At 40.4% G+C, this 20,078-nt stretch overlaps 3 protein-coding genes and 1 long non-coding RNA gene across 6 annotated transcripts in view; 1 reads left to right on the forward strand and 3 right to left on the reverse strand.

Annotated features, from left to right (window-relative positions):
* Window positions 1-202: 202 nt before the first annotated feature.
* On the reverse strand, window positions 203-10,599 carry LOC109642382 (uncharacterized). The gene is made up of 10 exons (XM_069518786.1): window positions 10,207-10,599; window positions 7,357-7,514; window positions 5,863-6,022; window positions 5,614-5,713; window positions 4,359-4,513; window positions 4,148-4,275; window positions 3,792-3,945; window positions 3,320-3,422; window positions 2,057-2,141; window positions 203-1,953 (listed from the first exon to the last, which is right to left on the reverse strand). The coding sequence occupies exons 1-10, from the start codon at window positions 10,277-10,279 to the stop codon at window positions 1,867-1,869; spliced, it is 1,203 nt and encodes a 400-aa protein (XP_069374887.1). The 5' UTR covers window positions 10,280-10,599; the 3' UTR covers window positions 203-1,866.
* A 2,646-nt stretch (window positions 10,600-13,245) lies between these two features.
* Window positions 13,246-14,696, reverse strand: LOC109637690 (protein phosphatase 1 regulatory subunit 15B-like). Its single transcript, XM_020100235.2, has 2 exons — window positions 13,794-14,696; window positions 13,246-13,593 (listed from the first exon to the last, which is right to left on the reverse strand). The coding sequence occupies exons 1-2, from the start codon at window positions 14,322-14,324 to the stop codon at window positions 13,393-13,395; spliced, it is 732 nt and encodes a 243-aa protein (XP_019955794.2). The 5' UTR covers window positions 14,325-14,696; the 3' UTR covers window positions 13,246-13,392.
* A 99-nt stretch (window positions 14,697-14,795) lies between these two features.
* LOC138406464 (uncharacterized) lies at window positions 14,796-16,184 on the forward strand. Its single transcript, XR_011239908.1, has 3 exons — window positions 14,796-14,936; window positions 15,255-15,293; window positions 16,046-16,184. It is a non-coding gene; the product is annotated as an uncharacterized lncRNA (long non-coding RNA).
* Window positions 14,956-20,078, reverse strand: part of dock11 (dedicator of cytokinesis 11) — a 54,902-nt gene continuing 49,779 nt past the window's right edge. For 2 of the 3 annotated variants that reach the window (XM_020100233.2, XM_020100232.2), the window contains 5 exons: window positions 19,768-19,978; window positions 19,329-19,519; window positions 19,118-19,218; window positions 18,853-18,991; window positions 14,956-16,241 (listed from right to left, as the gene is read on the reverse strand). In XM_020100233.2, coding sequence (XP_019955792.2) covers window positions 16,152-16,241; window positions 18,853-18,991; window positions 19,118-19,218; window positions 19,329-19,519; window positions 19,768-19,978 — 732 coding nt within the window. In that variant the 3' untranslated portion in view covers window positions 14,956-16,151. Of the gene's footprint in view, window positions 16,242-17,958; window positions 17,979-18,852; window positions 18,992-19,117; window positions 19,219-19,328; window positions 19,520-19,767; window positions 19,979-20,078 lie in introns of all 3 variants that reach the window. The other variant, XM_020100234.2, reaches the window with a different exon arrangement.

Raw genomic sequence — 20,078 nt, forward strand, 5'->3', positions numbered from 1 at the left:
TTTCACAATAGTATACAATATGATATGATTATCACATGTAATGTTACATGATAGCAGGTGCTGACTCACAGATAATACCAGCTAAATGGAGTGTTCACAAGTAAGATCAACTTGTCACATTTTAGAGTGCACTACTGGGGATGTGGCACTTTGGGTGTGTGGCACATAAGAGTAATTAAACAACATCATCAGACCTGACAGGCAAGTTGTAATCAAGCTGTAATCATGTACAACTGTCAGTCGCCTGTTAATTCACAACAGAGAATTATCCAAAACAATGCTGAAAGTTGAGTGCAAAGGTTGAAATCAAACATCAACACCGCGACAAATCACATCAGAATCATTAGCGTCTGCAGGCAAAGTTCACGCAGGTCAGTTTGTTTCCTGACAACACGGCGTAATTCTTTTTCATTACTTTTCAGATTAAGATCAAGTCTGTCTGAGAATTCCTGCAGAAACACAAGGGCACTGGCATGTTTAGTTCTGTGTAAAACACAGTGTTTGTATTCATGCTGAGAGATAACAAGCTTTCTCCCTCATTAGTTGGCTGATACAACACAGTCTTGGTAAAGTCACCCCGATTGCTTTGACGAAATTGCTTCCTGCCTGTTGTCGAGCGGCTGTGGTTGGAGGCATCAGAACAAGGGGTCCCCAGGGATACAGCAGCTCTTCTTACCGGTGGGAAAGAGCCCATGTACAGTAGCTTCCACTGGCCCAATTGCAGTCTTCCATGCATACACTCTGCTATAATCTTTGTCTTCATCCTCTGTCCTCAGCAGGTATGACAAGCTCTCTCGGGTTCCTAGGGGGTTCCTAGGTTATTTTTCTTTTTTTTCAACTCCAACGAATGAGGATGCTTGAGTTGCTCTGCTGCAGCCCCATGTTTAGTTCCAACGTGGTGCTGCACGTCTTTCCCGCTCCCACACTCTGACCTTTCAATAAAAAAGGTCCAGTGTGTAAGATTGAGGAATTTTTGGCAGAAATTGAATATAAAACAATCCTAGTGATGTTTTCACTGGTGTGTAATAATCTTAATTGTATGAATTGTTGTTTTCTTTATTACTGAATGGGCTCTTTATATCTAAAAACTTTATATTTACATGGAGGGGGGTCCTCTTTCATGTTTGGAAGGGGAGGATGAAATGAGGAGTATTCAGCAACAACATGCAAATTCACCTCTAGATAACACAAAATTCTACACACTGAACCTTTAATGTCCTTAAACATACGAAAATAACTTTCCAGAGATTGAATCATCTTTAACACCACCCATTACCATGACTTCCTTAATAGCAGCTGAGAACTGCGTCTTTCCCGTCCTCTAGAGGTCAGAGTGGTACAGAATTGTGCTCAGGTCAGAACAGAACAGGTAAAACAGAGCTCACTTGTAAAACGTAAAACAGTTGCCGACTTGACGCTTCCATCAGAGGTCAGTGAAAAAAAGCTTTTTAGTCTGGTGCTAAGTTACTACACATGTCACTGAGGAATTCACCCAGTTCAGTCCAGTGAAGTTGCAAAGTTGCCTGACACCTGTATTCTCTGCAATGACCAGCAGATGGTGCCCTACTGTTTTAGTTGCAAATGGACTTCAATTTCCTGTAGAATTCTATGAGGAAATTAAGAGTTTCAGGTCTCAATCAAAAGTTTAAAACCTATTCAATAAAGCACAATTTTGTAAATGATAGTGCCACAGTGAGCATTGGGGCATGTACACAGTGTCAGTTACTCTCGTCCAATGGGTGCAGGTCGCAGGCGCAGGTGGGCGTGCAGTGTACTCGATTCGCCGCCAAATATGGGCAAACTCGAGGCTTCAAAATGGCAGCTCACAACTCAATGGATGACGATGCCACGGGGGGGCTGGGCATGTCAGGGGTTTTGCTGCAGCTCGCCACTTTGGCTTATGAGGGTTACTCTGCAGGATTGTTCTGGCTTCGGCGTGTACAGATTCTCAGTCTGAAAAACACAACAGCGTAGTGAGTGTTTGTTAGGGCAGAGAAAGCAGGTGAGTAGAGCAACCATATTTGAATTAGTGCCATGACAATATAGAAATAAATACCTTATATGCCTTGTTTCCGTCCATCACCATTTCTTTGAAGATTGCAGAGGGATCTGGTGTGTTGGGGCAAATAATGCTGCTGTACCTACAGAACACACAACAACAATCAATCCCAGTGAATCAAATGAAACTAGCACAAAATATTTCCACCACCAAAACACTTTTATAATATTTCAACAAGGAGCTGTTTATTTTCCTCAGAAGAATGTGAGATCTTTGGTGCTGAAGGCTCCGAATGTGGATATGGTGATCCGAGCACAAGTGAAGTGCGGATAGGAGAGCGTTCCGATCATTCTCTCTGCTCGTGAACGTGTACAAACATGACTTTTGAGAAACTTGAGTGTGATGTGGAAACATGCCATAGAGTAGACTTGCTTTATTAATCTTTAAATCATTCTAGAAGTTAAAAAAAACTGTGTGATGTCTCATCATAACTAATACTAATGTTTGCTTCGCAGCTTTTAGTAGATCTCTAACAAAGTCAGATTCGATTAAGAGTAACAGTAACTTCGTTCATGTTAAAGGGAATTTTCTTGACACACACATGAGCTGTTTGTTGTCTAGCAACTGACCTACTTTTACAAAAAGGTCAGGTGTTGCAATAATCTCAGTGACACTATTCAATATCCCCGTCATCATCAGCATCATCACCCCATTAACATCTGGCTTTTGTCTGCGATAGGAATTGATACAATCAAGCATTCAGTCCCGAGTCAAATGACGAGGGCCTTTTATCGGCTCTGATTGCCAGTAATGGAAGAATAACACCAGAGTGATCGCGCTAATTTCTTCTTCTGCTACAGGCCGAGACTGATGTGGGAACTCCCATCATGCCCTGAGCACTAACACTTGTCTGACTCCCTCTCTCTGTCTCGCTTCCTCTGGCTGCCCCCGTGGTATATCACATTTCTACATATCTCTCTCTCTCTCCCTCTCTCATTAAAAAATAGAAAGACAGAGTTTAAATATGATTACACAACTGTTTCTGGTCTCTCTCTCCTCTTCCCCCAATCGGTCGAGGCAGATTCACATTGTTTAACCTCGGTCTCGACCTTGCTATGTAAAGTACAAAAACAGATATATGTTCTGCTTTGGCACTATTCAAATAAAACTAAATTGAATGTGTTTATTGACACAGATCTCAAGGACTGCTAAATGAGGGCATGTGCAGCAACATCGAGTAACTTGGACACCATGAGTTTAACCTTGCACCATCTACAGACGCTACAATGCAATGTTTTCAGTTCTGTGTCCCAAACATACTTCCTGAAGCAGTAGCAGGACAGAATGATGGAGAAAAACACAATGGTGGGGACAATGAGGGCCACAGAGATAAGCGTCCAGTCTTGAGTGTTGTCGGCCATACCTGTGGAGAGCGACAGACAAGTGTCAGCTTTTAAGGAACAATTTAAAAAGTATTCCTCAAGTCAGAAATTAAACTCATCTATCTTATTTCATGTGTTTGATTTTATAGTAAAGCACTTTGAGCTGCATTTTATGTATAAAAGGTGCAGTATAAATAAAATGTATTTTTATTATTATATACAGGGGTTATCTCTGTCTGCAAATCAATATGAGAACACAGCAGGAGACCACCATGAGAGAATCTGTGAAAGGCGGAGAAACCCAATTTTCAGAAGATCCTCTGCAGGTCATGTCTAAAAAATGCTTATATATGTGCAGTAATTCTTGTTTTACAACTTAAGAAACCAGTGTAGAAAAGAGGGTTGGTTACCATAAGTTACGTTTTTATTCCATGTGCCGAGTATTGTCTGGCAATAACTGCCATTGGTCAACACTCTGTATGTGAAATTGTAAAGGAAGCCTTTGGTGTACGGCACTTTGGTCATCTTATTCTGAGAGAGCTGCAGGGAAACGTTCGTGCATTTCTGAAAATATATCACACACAGGAGGACAGTTTGTTAGGTAAGGGGAAACTTCAGTATGGAGCTTTAATGGAATATGATGCAGTTGTCTGAATTTAAATGTTTGGATATATAAACAGACACGTGGAAAATATTTGTACTGCAGACATGTTCCCAGTTGTGGTATTTGCAACAGAAAGATATGTCATAAATGGTGACAACTTACTTGGGCCTTGCATCTTGTGTAGTTGAATTCGTACATCCATGTACAACTTATATTAGTCTCTGGAGCTTGCCAAGTTAAGATTAGTTGTTCATCCCTGTCTGTGATGCTCAGCTTTGGTGATTCTGTTCCTGGGGAGATCAGAAGATGTTTTATATTTATTTTCTTCACATGTAATTACATGAATAGAACTTTTTCTGGAGAAAATACCAACCAATGGGACTTCTAAAGACTTTCCATGCAGTGCTGGTGTTAACAAGAAAGCAGAGGTCAATTCTGTCAACGTCCAGGATACAATAAAGCCTTCCTCCACTGCTGTATGGTTGACATGCTTGCAAACTGAATTTTCCAGGAGGTGTGCCACAAACCCTGAAGTGACACAACAGAGAGGTGAGGAGAGGGGTCGGTAGAAGGGAAGTTGAACCACAAGGAGTTGCTCTGGTTTTGATCTTTATTGGCTTAGTCCTTACTATCTTAAAGAAGGACCATGGATGCCACTTGATGCTTTCACATATTAAGACTTATGGAACAATAAATATTTCTCATTAACAATCCTGCCAGCCTTAAGAATGAATGATAACGGTATCAATGTTTATGTTGTTTCAACCTTTCAGACTGTACAAACGGTGTTATACCAGACATGTGAAATGTCTCCTTATCTGAGACACTGAATTGCTGAATTGATAACTGTGTCTGCACCCATATCATTTGGGAGGCAGGGGGAGTTCATATGTGTCAGTGTGGCTGCCTTTTACATTCCGCCGTCTCCTGCCGCAAACTAATTGCGTGACATCATCAAGTCTGTCTGCGCTGCAATTAAAAACTCAATGACTAAATGTTTCAGTTGAAAAATGCTGTTTTCGAATGAAAATGTTCCATCTTCCTCTACTCTGAGCTAGTAACTACATACTGATGCTTCTACATCTGCAGACATCTCACAAATGTATCCTTTATATAAATACCAAGATTATTCATTCATTCATTCAAGTTGCACAGAAACAATTCATTTTTTGAATCCCCTCCCAACTCCTCGAGCAGACTGGTTTAACACAACAATTATGTTGGGCTGGAAAATGATTGTTAGAGAGTGGAAATACGTTGATTTCCCTCTGGCACATGTGGCTCTCTTAGCTTGGAGGAGAGCACCTAATAGTAGTACCTGTCACATTAAAAACCCTTGAATCCTCCCAAAATCAGCTCACCCTTTAATTACAATTAACTTCAAAGTAATTACTTTATTGTTATCTTTTTATTTCCTTACTTTTTTATTCTGTGGTATTTTTATTTGGTGTGTATACATATGTATAGGTATGTGTATAGATATATGTGTGTGTCTTTTTTCTATTGTATTGCTAAAGTTTGCGTCTGTCTTTCTACATACAACTATTGTGGCTGTTATTGTTTTAAATCAGATAAAGTGTTGATAGTCATAAAAATCAAATTTATTGGCATTTTATATATGTTCTCACCAATAGGATATTGTGGGGTTCTGAGTCGAGTTCAGTGGGGTCCATGAACATTTAATTCCATCAACACCAAACATACAGTCGAAGCTCTCCAACAATTCAGCTGCATGACAAAAAAAACAAAGGTGTCACACACATACATTGCATGTAGAAGATTCAAGTCTGGTTCTAAAGCATCGCAATGGATGAATGGGACAGAGCATCTAAATACAAAAACTCTAGTATGTTTTCCTTTTGCTTTCTGGCACTCACCTCGTGGCGTCTTGCTTTCAATGGTTTTAGTCACATTTGTGCTGTTATTCCAACCACTGCAGTTGGTAGTGGCACGAACAGTGTAATTCCAATGATCAGAATCCACTTGCTCTGTGAGACAACTACCGATGAAGTTTTTCTCAGGCACACGCATCTCACACTAAAAAACAACAACACAGGCTTCAGTGATGATGACAGTTTGCTGACACTTCTTCTCATCCTCTTCCCCTTTATCTCTCATAGCAACCGGGCAGAGGCAGACAGCGGCACACTAAGAGCCGGGTTCTATTAAAGGTTTCCAGCAGATAAAAAGGAGTTTCTCCTTGGCACCAAAAGTGTTGGCTCAATAAAGAATGTTGTGGCTCTCAAAATATAATATTGTAAGAGTAAGGTCTGCACCGAGGCTCTGAGATCATTTCAGTTAGCATATATATATTTATATATAGATATTACAGTTTAACAATCAACTTTATTATAAATAAAACACAAATACAACAAAATATATTGACATTGTTGATTCTGTAAAATAAAGGTTTTCAAAATGTTTTTTGACAAATATAAATGCCAATACTGATGTGTCTTTGAAAGGCTCACACTTTTAATTGGTCGGACTCTAGTAATTATAAACTGTGGTACTAAATTAGACATAATATTACATTTTTACAATACATTGTTATTATTAGTGCTTTCAATAGCCAACTCTCAAATCTTGAAAAACCTTTAACTCATGGCCAAGATTTTCCAAAACAGTTAAGGAGAAGCTCAATAAACATCATAAAAGTGGCACTCAAGGGATTTAGTCCTCCACTCACAAAAACACACATTGTACATTATGTGCAAAACATCAGAGGCAACAAAGTGTGACATGTCCTTAACCATAGTCCCCCCAAAACACTGGATCCTAGTTTTCCCATGATGCAACGTGATTGCACCTTGAAACCATGTGCAAAGGAAAAAACACACATTACCCTGACCATTGCATCACTGCAATAACCAACACCCAACCCAACCATGTTTTTTCTGTACGTTAACCAGGTCCTTGATGCCGGATTCGGCATTGTGACCTCTTGGATCAATATTTGTTTCTGGTATTTGTGTTACATCTGTTTCATCACTGAGTTGGTTAGTCATAGTCATCCTAAATAAATTACACACCGTGTCATTTCTATTATACACTGCGCTGTCTAATCATGATGGTGGATCGTGATGATGGATCATGATTGGGATTGTCTTTTGATTGTGGTTAATGGATCGTGACCGTGATGGTGGTAGTAGCCAATCACGATCTAACCCTAACCCAGATGTTAAGCCCTATGAGGCTAACAGATTTGTGAATATGTGGTTTACAAATACAATTTGATTGATTGATTGATGAGGGGCGAGTCAATATATTTATCACTTTCATCACTTTTTGCTGGTTAAAATGTAAATAAAATCGAAATTGAGTTCACTAATTGTTGCATGGAACCTCCAAGACTTGACCAGGACACTTACCTTGTAAACAGCTGGATTTGAGTCATCCACCAGCCCGACAAAGTACATGATCTCACACTCCTTTGGCAGCGCGCTAGGCCTTTGCCACGACCATGACACCTTCACAGTAATCTCATTGAGCCACTTGTATGACACCTCTGTTGGCGGAGGAAGGTGTTCTGTGGAATAAGATTTTTACCAGAAGGAGAAATTACCCTCTGCTGTTTATGAACAAATTATGCTTTTCTGACTAATGGCCTCACAGGGGTTCAAACATACCACAACAGTTTTTTTCCTGAAAAAGCCAATAAATAAAATCTGCAGCCTAACCCTTTGAAGACATTGCTACATCTGTATTTCCTGGCGGGCCCTTGAGGTTATTCGGACTTTGTTTATTTGTTTATTCATTAGGATCCCCATTAGATGTGTCCGATTGTGAATGTATTCATACACTAATCCAAAACATTAAGGGAACACTTAAATCAGATCTTGATGAACAAACAGATTATTCAAGTTGAAAATCTTTACTGACAGTTGTTGAGAACATAAATACGAGACAGCGGTCAATGGAAACCAAAATCATCAACCCATTGAGGGCTGGACTCAAAACCAAAAATCAAAGTAAATCATTTTGATTACATACTGAGCCAACTTAATTTCATCACAGCAACTAATAATGTGACTCAGTAGTGTGTATGGCCTCCTTGTGCCTGTTTGCACCCCCGTCTGTGCATGCTCCTGATGAGTCCACAGGACTCTCCTCCCAGACCTGGATCAGGGCATCAGTGAGATCTGTCAGTCTGTGGCAGAACTTGGTGGCCTCTGATGCAGCGATACATAACATCCCATAGGTGTTCAATAGATTGGATTTCTGTCAGGGGGACGTAAGGGTCAGTCAGTGGCATCAATGCCTTTGTCATCCTTCGCACTCTGGCCTCATGAGGCTGGGCTTTGTCCTGCAGAAGGAACACAGGGCCCACTGCACCAGCGTAAGTTCTGACAATCGCTTAGAGCATTTCAACCCGGTACCTAACAGCAGTCAGGGAACCCTTGGCTATGACATGGAGGTCTGTGCGACCCTCCAAGGATATGCCTCCTCAGACCATCACGGTCCCACAGACAAACTGGTCATGCTGGATGATGTTACAGGCAGCATAACGTTCAGTGGTGGACCTGCCAATTCTGGTGTTCTCTGGCAAATGCCCATCGCTCTGCATGGTGTCCTGTGAGTACAGGTCCCACTAGAGGATGTCAGGCCCTCATGGAGTCTGTTTGTGACAGTTTGGTCTGAAACATGCACACCAGTGGCCTGCTGAAGGGAATTTTGTGGGGGCACAAAGGAACAGATACTGGTCCTTCTGCTGGGTCAGTGCCCTTCTACAGCCCTGTCCAGCTGTTTTCGTGTAAATGGCCGGTCTCCTGGTATCTCCATGCTCTTGAGATTGTGCTGGGAAGGCATGGGAATGCATGTATGGTTATGCAATCCTGGAGGAGCTGTGCTAACTGTGTAAACTGATTGGGCTGCAGGTAGCACCTCATTCTACCAGTATTGACAAGGACACGAGCAGAACACAAAATAAGAGAAGACTCAGTCAGGAAGGATAAGGAGCAACTGTCTGTGGCCACCACATGTAAAACCATTCTCTTTTTGGGGGTTGTCTTTTCTTTTACCTCTCCATTGCACCTGTTGTCACTTCCATTTGCACCAAAGCAGGTGAAACTGATACACAAACACTAGTGCTTCCTAAATGGACAGATTGATATCCCTGACGTTTAACTGACTCTGTGTTATACTTTGACCATTAAGTGTTCCCTTCTTTTTTTTTTGAGCAGTGTATATATGAAGATTTATAGTTATACTATATAACATACTGCTATTTAGTATGCTACATGCTATATACTTATAACAGTCTAAATGCATCTATATGTACAGGATATTTTCAATATCTCCTTACATATAACAAACAAGTAGAGGTTACATCCTCATGCTATCTTCCTGTGCCTCCACACAAGTTCCTCTCTCTACAAATGAAATTTCTGTCGGTAGCGAGAAGGTGTGTATTACTTACATATTCTCTGTATTTTTATTTCATTTTTTATTGCCTATGTTATTCAATTTTTTTATTTCACATGTTCTCTTGTCTATCTCATCCTGACTTTCTACTGTTGTGAATTTACCTGGCGTGGGATCACTTAGGTACTTGAAAAAAAACTGTGATTATTGCGACAGAAAAGGCTTTGGTGAATACGTGACATCCTCTTCGTTGTCGTTATAAAAAGTTGTTTTGCATTATACATCCCTCATATTTGTGGGAACATATTTGTTTGTTGCACTGGTAGTTCCTGTAGTAATACTTCCCCCCACGTCATACTTTTTATTTGCGGTTTACACTGTTTGGTCTATCGTAATTTATTTCCGTTTTTTTAATTTCTTTCTTTGTGCGTGTCTTAATCACTTTTATTTTCTTGTTCTTCCTTTTTTTCTGACAAGGTGTTTTTTTTAGCAGTCACGGAAATAAACATGTTTATACAATATACTTATACTGTAATTACATTGTTTTATGAATACACCATTTGCCATCCACTACACGAATAAGGCTTTTTTTCAACGGAACATACACAAAACATGCAAAATATACAAACCCCCACAAAAAGGGATTTCATTTCATTTCAGTTTCTTTGCTGTCATTTTTTTTTTACATCAAACATACAAACAATTATTTATTAAAGGTCCCAATTTGACCACCCGGAAAGAGACGATTAACCACCGAACAAACCCAGTCTGCATCAAGCAACAAGAGCAAACCATGTGTGGGTGACTCACGCCCTGTTCCTTGTGACGATGTGACAGGAGTGTGAACGGGTGTTTACCTGCATCACAGCGGGGAGCCGTCAACGTGGCGCAGAGAAATAACACGGTGAAAAGTCCCGGAGGCACCGTCATGTTCGTCCTCTCGCGTCTGTCCGGCCGGTGGTCGGTTCAACTCCCTCCCTGCCCGTATATTCCTTCTTTTCCCACTAAACGAAATATTCACGTGGCTGTGTTTAAGAGGTGAGCAGAGGCAGAGAGACGTCGGATCGACGAGAAGACATAAAAACAAATGACGGAGGAGAACGCATCAGAGATTACTAACGAGCGCACTTCAGTAAAGTGTGTGTGTGCGTGTGTGTGTGGTCTCCGGTCTCTACCGGGAAGCACCGGCGGGGCGGAGTTAGTGTCGGAGTGGGTGGGAAGCCTCCTCTGGAGCTCGTGGGAATGATTACACTGAGTCTAGTTCTGCACCAGGAGCCTGTGGGCGGTACCGGGGGGGGTGTTTACTTCCAATAAACCCTACCTGCTCCCACCCATGAACTCCTCCAGGAAGTATTCAAGACCGAAATGAGGGCGTGCGTCGTGGAAACGGATTGATCGATGTCATAATGGCGTTATATGGCAGTAACAACAGAGTCGACCAAAGCCCAAGTCAATGTGAAATGATGGAGACTTCAACTCCTTCTTCCTTAAAAAAAAAGATTTTTCTTTTATCTGTTTTTATTGCATTCCTGAATACGATCTGGCTCTTCTTAACTTTGCCCTTTCTGTGTTTCTGTAGAAATTGATTATTAGGATTTTTCTCAATCCGCAGGCTCAACTGCTATCCAAGGTTTTATTAAGAAGAGGCTTCGCTAAGTGTGTTTGCACTTGTGTGGTTTGCCAATATTCATCACAAATCTATTACATAAATGATATTATTACCAAAAGATTCTCTGAATATACAATGCAATTAAGTCACTTTTAAACTATGCAAACTCCTTGAGAGCAGCTGTATTGCACAGTATTCAAACTTTACAGGCTTTCATTACAAAAACAGGATGTACAGTATCACTTGGCCCAATGCTTCAGTACAACCAGCAGCTCTAAAGACATGCCCGATCGGTTCATAAGTTTCTGCCAGCCTACTTAGCATGCAGCAAAGGGCTATAAAACTAACCCTTATCTTGACTGACTTGGAGTAGGATGTGTAACAGTAGAACCAGTTGAGCAGGAAATATTGATCATCCTTTAACAGAGACAAAGAAAGAAAAAGGTTGTAAACATCTGTAATGAAAACAATAGTTAAACCTGCAAGGCAGAAGAAGGAAGTGGAATGCTACCTCACCTGTCTCTGCAAACACCTCAACCATACTTGCTGTAGCAATGGAAAATTCACATATGAACTCGAACTCTTTCCTACGTCTAATCAATGCTTGTGTGCTGTGTTTAATAACTCCTCATATAGAAACAGTTATGCTCCCATGGGAGGAACTGTCTGGCGTACATGCAGACAGACGATTCAAAACTACAGATACCTTTTTTCTTTTTTACCTTTAACTAACAAATGCCCTGATTGTTGCTATGCATTTGCATATATAACCTCAGAGTTCATGCCCTTACAAGAGTCTCTTGTTAACCTGATCTGTGTAGCTAGCAAACTTCTTTTTCATGCAGAAGCAAGAGCAGAGTTTCCTATGTCAACCAGACTACAGGTGGCTTCAGTGTTTATGCTCTTATTCAGTAACAGTTGTCTCTTATGTTTCCTGTTTACCTGACTGTATAAAAACCTTCTTCTTGCCCTATTCGAGGTCCACTCTGAGCATTCATGCTGAGTGTGCAACCCTCTGCAGAGCTTTCTATTAAAGACCCAAAGACAACTCTGGTCTGAGAAACTCTTGACAGAGATCATGCGCCATGCTGAACATGCTGAGCATCAATAGAAGGAACAAAGTCCAGATTGTGATGGTTTTCTGGAAGCTGGTGAAAGGAAAACTCAGGCAGCAGCTGATGTCTCTGCAGCTTGTCCAAAATGCTGCAGTGTGTACAACAACCAGGAGATCACATTTCTCCTGTATTAGCTTTACTAAGCTGGCTTCCGGTTAAATTGAGAATAGAACTTTAAATTCTCCTCCTCACCAACAAGGCCCTCAATAATTCGGGACACAGAGACCTCTCTACATTTAAAAGTCGGTGTAAAACCTTCCTTTTTGATAAAGCTGGCTTTGGTTTGAACCTGTTCTTACTTAAGCTACCATAGGCCTAGAATGTCAGGGGACACATGACAAATGGAGCTTCTCTTTCTGTTCTCCATCGTTATCACTTTAACGTCTCATCAATACATGTTACTGACTTGACTTCTTCCTCAGAGCAGTGTGCTTATGGTTTGCAGATCCATGACCGCAGCTGCAGCCACATCGAGGATAATGATGGTGGATCACGAATGGACTTTGTGCCTCTTTGTCTGGGGTACTTGAATTAGGTATGAAAGTCCATGAGCGTAAACACTACCTGGCACATGCACACATAGACATCAAAGTCGTAAAGTAATTAAAATGTGGTTATTTGCAAACATTTGTCAATTGGTACTGCAGGTGAATAGAATAAAAAAGACCAAAATCTCAAAATTGAACATGAAAAAAGTATCTTTTTGCCTGTAGTGTCCTGCATTAAACAGCAACTGCATAATTTTGATTGCAGGCTACTCATCTAATAATTATTCATTCTATTAGTTTGTTGTTTACCGATAGATCTTTATAAATACATGATACAGACAGCCCACCCTCAAATGAGAAAAGAGGGAATAGTAGGTACACTGAAACCAAGTCTTTGTCACCATCAGTTAGTGTGTGATTAGTGTAATAATAATAATGATAATAATAATAACGATAATAATAATAATGTATTGGATTATTGATGTATTCAGGCAATTCAGTCTTGTTACCTGGCTATAAAAGCTGAAGGTTATCTTGTGAAACAAAAGTAATTAAATCATTAATTAGTAAGCACTTTCCCTATTTATTTGGTTTTGTTTTTTCAGTACAGTGGAAAAAGAATAGAAGAAGAGAGAAGAATTAAATAAGCCCAACTGTTCCAACTAAACATAGGCCTACATGATGTTTTGAGTTGGATGGGTAGTATGGTTTGCTTATTTATGTAGTTCCTGGACCCACAATGCAGAAACAATGTAACATTAATAAGAAAATTAAAAAAAATTGAATTTGAAATAAACAAGGTTGGAAAACAGGAAAAGTCAGCTGTTTCCTTCACACAGATGTGTCCTTGCCATAGAGGTAACTGTATATAAAGCTGCGGTGCTCCGGCTGGAGGCAGTAGTCAATGATCATCTCAATGTCCTGGCAGCGTTTCTTGAATCGCATGCGGTCAAAGGCCGCCTTCAGCCAGGGACCCCGGCGATCCTCCTCATAACTGAGGAAGCACACCTCCACATATTCAGAGAATTGAACCTGACAGTGAAAAGAGGAGGAAGAGGAAGTGAAAGAACAGAAACTATTAGTTTATTGATCATTCGATCAGTAATGACACTATGAATAACATTTTTTTTCTGTTTCCTGTCAATAAACATTAAAACCTTCTATCGATTTTAATAAAAAGACAATGAATGAAAACCACAGGAAGAGGTGAAACTGACACAAGAGACACTGACCTTTTTGGTTGAAACACAACTCTTGGCCATGGAGGAAGAAGAGGTTGAAGTGGAGGGGGTCGGGGTGGAGGCCTTGTCCTTGCATCCAAATGAAGATGATGGAGAGGCCTTGTCTGGCCCTTGAATCCTGAGTGGGAATTGAGGGTTAAGTGGGTTGGAGGGATCTGAGGAGCAGCTGAATGAGTTCAACAAAGAGACGCTCTCAGCATCCGTTTCCTCGCTGTCCTCCCTGACACAAAAGCTGTCCACTGTCTGGCACCAAGACTTCGACAGGCAATCAGAGTCAGAGTTAACCTTGCTGTTTGAGTCAGATCCCTCGTCATCAGCTTGGCTCAGAACAAACACATCAGCTGTTGCTGCAGTGGGGGTTTTTGTCCCAGATAGCTCTGGACATAGTGGGTTTGCTCTCATCCAGTCTTCAGCCAAGGACAATTTTGAGCTTTCTTTACTGTTGAGGTCAGCTGGCGTGACCCAAAGCCTGGTTGGAGAGACAAGGCTCTGCCCGCCGGATACACATCTGTCATCAGTCATATTTGTAAGTGCTTGGTGAAAAATGATTTTCAACCGCAAAATACTATGTTGGTTCTCCTACAGGTTCCTTTACTCCTTTGAAGTTTGGTGTACTTGCAGGTGAACCTTTATATACATTTAACATTTGCCTTTAGACCAATTGCTTTGATCACACAATGAAAGATTATTGTGATGTTAAATTGCCAAGATCAAAGGCATGTCACCATTCTAGAAGCCTATATCTATAGCAACAGAAAAAGCTAAATATTTCAAAAAGTCTCGATACTGATAACCAGATGTAGTATGTAGGGCTGGGTCAAAAATCTCCAGACCCAATTTTCTTGATATTTTCTGAAGTTCATGTCTGAAAACAACTCTTTTAAATCAAGTTTGGGAACAGCTGTTTTTGGGAGTACACAAAGAAATAGTTGTCTCTGTTTTGGTGTGGTCTTCTTTTAGTGGCTTTCTCGCAGCTTTCAATCATGTTGCACTTCTGCAGATGGAGCCGCAAAGATGTCATAAAACACTTCCTCTGACATGTTGAATCAAAAGCTGAAGAGTGAACTCCATGACGACATGGTATGCTCTGTAGTGGAAAGTCTCTGGAAAGCTCAGAGCTACTGAATGGACCAGGTAAACACTGTCCCCAAGCTCAATTGCTCTCCCATGTTTTATTGAAAAAAAGGCTTTACAAAGTAAGTTGGACAGGCTGCAGCTCTTGAGAGTACAATACAGTAAAAATGAAAAGAAAACAGAGTCCAAACAAGAATCCAAAATGTTACAAATATAAATACATACATACAGTACGTACAAACATTCATGGATACAGAATTCAATTTACAGCTTATTATGTACATCTGCTTAAATATTATTCATTCAATCTGCTAATTTCAGTGTAGCACTTGTGAAATACTGTGAATAACCAGCATGTGGTGGTTTTTATTTATTTAGACTAAAGGCAGAGCACAAAGGCACTGGATGTACACCCAGGTGAGAGGAAGCTGTCAATTACTGTCCTGAAGTAAAATGTTATCACACAGCCGCTGTGATCAAATTTCAATTTCTGAGCTCATGGAGAATACTGTTGTGATGATAGTTATGAAGCACTGATAAAATTCTTTTCTTGTCTGGTTTGACAATATTCATTACAAATCTAGGACATTATTATTATTACCAATAGATTTTGTTTATATACAATGTGATTGTAAGCTACTTTTAAAACTATGCAAACCCCTAATAGCAGCTTTAGTACACAGTATTAAAACAACCCTGAGGTCTGTCCTTTGCATTCTTAAACTTCACAGACTAATTAAACAAACCGGGTTTATAACTTTGGCCCAATGCTTCAATATAGGCTGTTGCTCTACAAATGAGACATCTGTTAATCACAATCTGCTTTTAAGGCTAACCCTTTGCTTATCTGATTTGGTTTTGGATGCATGTTATAGCAGAGCCAATTAGGCTTGGATACTGATCATCCTGTTTAGAAACACTCTGGGACGGCGCCACTGTCCTCTAAACAAGTAGTAGTAGAAAAACTGCATAGCTCTAAAGGGAAACATCGCAGAGAGAGCAATGAAGAAAAGGTTTTAGTACAGCATCTCTCCTGAATGAAAACAGTTGATCCTGCAGTTTGTCGCCAAGGCGAAAGAAAAAAGTGCAATGCTACCTAGCATGACTCTGCAGAACACCCCAACCTGACATGCTGACCATTAATCTGTGCTGCTGCGTTACATTCTCAGAAACACTGCTGCTGTATTTACTATTTCGGCCCTCCCAGACCGTCGACTCCACCTCTGGGTCCTTTTGAAGGAGAAGTGAGAGGATGTAAAGTACCAAGTTCATAGGTCAGCCCTGGTCGGCTGATGTCCCACTGATGGCGCGAAAAACATGGAGAGAGTTTTGTAACAGTGAGCGCATCATGTCCTCCTGGTAGATCTGGGGTCAGAGCAGAACATCGACAGGATGAGGGTCAGTTCTCGCACAAAGACAAAGGTCACACACATGTCCATGACATCAGAGGACATAGCACTCACCTTATATATACCCAACCTTAGCCTTAAACCTAACCAAGCCCAAACCTTATACTAACTTTAGGCTAAAACTAACCAAAACCTAACCTTATACTAAACCCTAAACTTAACCCAACTTTAAACTAACCTTAACCTAAACTAACTATGACATAACCCCTAAACCCTAACCCAACTGTAACCAAACCTTGACCTCAACCCTAACTATAACCCTAAACCTAATCCTACAGGACACACACACACACACAAAGTCAAATCAGCTACATTTCACACTCGATAGGATGATGGAATTTGACACGATGAGGTTCAACACATAAGCTGAACAATGAAAAAAAAAAAAGATGAAACACATAAAACAAAGCTATTAATTGTACAATTCACTAGTAACAAACTAGCTAGTGTGTTTTTTAAATTTTCATAATGGTCTTTGTTGCAGCCTGATTTGTTTATAAGAGCATGTCATTAAACACCATATAATACATTTGAAGGGATTTTCTTTTGCACGTTATTACGTTACATCAATATTGTCTGCACTGGCTACCCACCAAACTCAGGATTCATTTGAAGGTTTTATTGCTCGTTTTTCAAACGTTGGGCTAGCACCACTTAATTTAACTGTTGCATCTTCATACTCCATCCCGAGCACTAATGTCAACCATCCTGATGTTTCTGGATCCCCCGAGATCTTGGCTCAAAAATAGACGTGACCAGGCATGTCTAAACTCTGGAACAGCTCAACTTCTTCCCTCCTGCTTTCAATTTAAGTTGAGTTTTAGACCTTGATTTCATCTGTTATTGTGCTACATTTTAATTAGTTTGTTTAATTGCTTTTATTTTTCCTATTCATTCAGTTTTTTATATAGTATTATTTTCCTTTTAAGCTTGAATGTTAAAGAAACCTTGGCTCCCTTTACAAAAAAACATGCCCATCCATGTTACACTCAGACTCAATCTAAAATATATATGATACATGATGATTTTCAGAATCAGAATCAGAAGTACTTTATTAATCCCCGTAGGGAAATTCAAAAATTTTAAGTATTTCTATACCGGTTCTTTAATTTTGTGTATCCAGATGAATCAACTTTATCATTTAACTGAAACATGTATGAAAGAAATTGACCATAGGGTTTCTGCAACACTGTTTTCCCCTTTATGTCCCAATTGCCATCCATCAATTAAGTTGTCTAATAAAGAAAGATAAAAGAGTGTGTCTGTTATCCTCGCAGGTATGTAACAAACACAACCTTTCATCGGACAGAATTAAATGAATCTCTGTCTGTCACTGATTAACCTGCCTGCATGCACCATGCCCACGGATGACCAAGCCCTTAGCCAACAGACGACAGCCGGAAGTTAGGGAGCAAATGACCTTGTAGCAGTTGTCAGGCAGTGCACGTTCATGTGTTTTGGGGCATAGCTTTGACCAGAGCGTGGACTGGAGGGGATGGAGTGTATCGGTTACATTTTTTCAAAGTATGGCCTGTTCTTGCTAACGTCTCCAGGATTACCAACCCTTGCTTTTAACTAAGAAGGTGCAGATTTATAACTTAAATAATAAAAAGAAAAAGAACAAAATGACCTACAAAGGACCATAATTTCAACACACTTAACGATCACATTACCTGTTTTTTCCCCCTTAAAGCTAAAGGGCAGCACATTGGAGAGAAAAAGTCAGACCGGTTAGTGTAATGGAATCAGCTCAACACTTCCACAATCTGTTTGAGCAATACAGCCATGACTGATTCAAAATATACTGCACCAACTTGTTTGGCAACAGTGAAGTGACTAACAGCAGCCTTAGTCTGGTATGTCATGTGGTGGAAAACAGAATAGAATAGAATGCCTTAATCATTACACAGCTGCACAACAAAATGTAGCACGTCTCCCTGAGTGGTACATACGATCCATATAAAACAACATGCAGCACAATCAGCACATAGATAAAAAACGTTCAGAGGAAGGCAAAACCACTGTGTCTGTTGCCATCTTTTTCTCAACCTTGTCACACAACAGCTAAACTAACCCCTTCTTCCTTGTTTTTTAGCATTACAAAATCAACAAAGCTTTATTGTGCAGGTCTGCTCATTATCAGTGTTAAACAATATGCATCAAGAAGTATCAGCAAGTTCATAACATAATAAGCGGGGTTAATGCAGCGATAACAGCTCTGTAATGTGTAATGTAATTTGCCCTTCCACCCCATTCTGGTCATTTGTATCCACAGCACTGTGACGCCAAGGTAATTATGGGTACAATGAAGTTAAAAATATTTATTTAACATTTAGGCATGACTCAACAAATAATTATACTCCAGCTGTTATATTTCTCAACCTTTCGTCATAGCTTTACACAAAGGTTAACTGTCATGGATGGTTGAGTAACAACCATCCATGACAGCGGGTTCTGCTGAAATTTTACTCATAGACTGTAACTCAACAAAACAAGTCTGTAGAGTCATTTGTTATGACAAAAATAACCATCAAAATACTTTTTGGTGTAAAGAAAAATAAGATTACCTGTTCGTGGATGATGTCCGACAGCTCCTTCACCATATCCTTAAAGTTGCCCTTCAGGCCCTCATGGTACTCAAACTGATCCTCTTTAATCAGCCGCTCGTTGATGTCCAGAGCAATGCTGCAAGCTTCCACGAAGCGTCTGCAAGTATTAAAAATAAAATGCACTTGACTTGACAAGAAACTTAAGGAAATGGCTGCTTATGAGAAAAGAGGATGATCTTGAAATCTATTATACACACAATAATGGAAATGAGAAGAAGGGTACCTGAAAATGTCCTTAAGGTCTTTCACTTTTTTGTTCCCAGACTGATTCATTTTACTGTCATCAAGGAATGCTCTGGCATAGGCCATAGGACCTGCATTCACCTGCAACAAAAATAAAATGTTAGGCATTCCTGTGCAAAAAAAACTATTAAACAGCACGGTTGACATGCCGCAGGGAGATTTTATTTTTAATGATGTAACATAGCTCAGACCTGCACAGACACACAGCCCTGCAGTTTGAGCTGCAGCTGGATCATGTCCACTTCCTGGCTGGAGCAGAGCTTGGTCAGCTCGGCCGTTCGCGCCTTCATCTCATCAATGGCCACATCCACCGGCTTGAGCTCCACTTGCTTCTCCCCGACCACCTCCACACGCTTCTTCACATACGGGAAGGCGTTGGCGGCTGGAGACGAGAGGTTTAAAAAGGTTTTACAACCATTGAATGAAAAATGTATTTAAGAAAATGTAACAAAATAATCAAAAGCTCATTAATGTTGAGTTTTAAAACACTGTCTCATCACTCAAAGAAGGTTATCCTCTTATAAACTATTCTTTAAAGTGAAGCTTACAGACTTGCTTTCCCAATCAATGTTCACTTGCTGTGTCTATCACTACAACAGAGCGTTTTGGGTGCAAGCGTGTCTCACACACTTGTGAGCACAGTCCTCTTCTTGCACTGCTCCTCCACGCCGCCGTGCTTTTTGCCCGACAGTGTGTACGGCGTCTCGAACACGAAGCGGTTGATGTTGTGGCATTTCTCAAAGTCCGTTTTCTTCTCTGGCACCTCCTTCTCCTCAAAGTACGGCTTGACAAACGTCACCTGGACATAAGCAAACTTGTGGTCCAGGTCTTTGGGATTCACCTACGGGGCAAGGACACCTTTAACACAATGTAGGTCAAGTCTTTAAAAGTTTTTAAAATGATATTTTCTAAATAAACAGAGCACAGCTGCAATACAATAC

Source organism: Paralichthys olivaceus, chromosome 22, assembly GCF_024713975.1.
Source record: "Paralichthys olivaceus isolate ysfri-2021 chromosome 22, ASM2471397v2, whole genome shotgun sequence".
Taxonomy (NCBI): Eukaryota; Metazoa; Chordata; class Actinopteri; order Pleuronectiformes; family Paralichthyidae; genus Paralichthys; species Paralichthys olivaceus.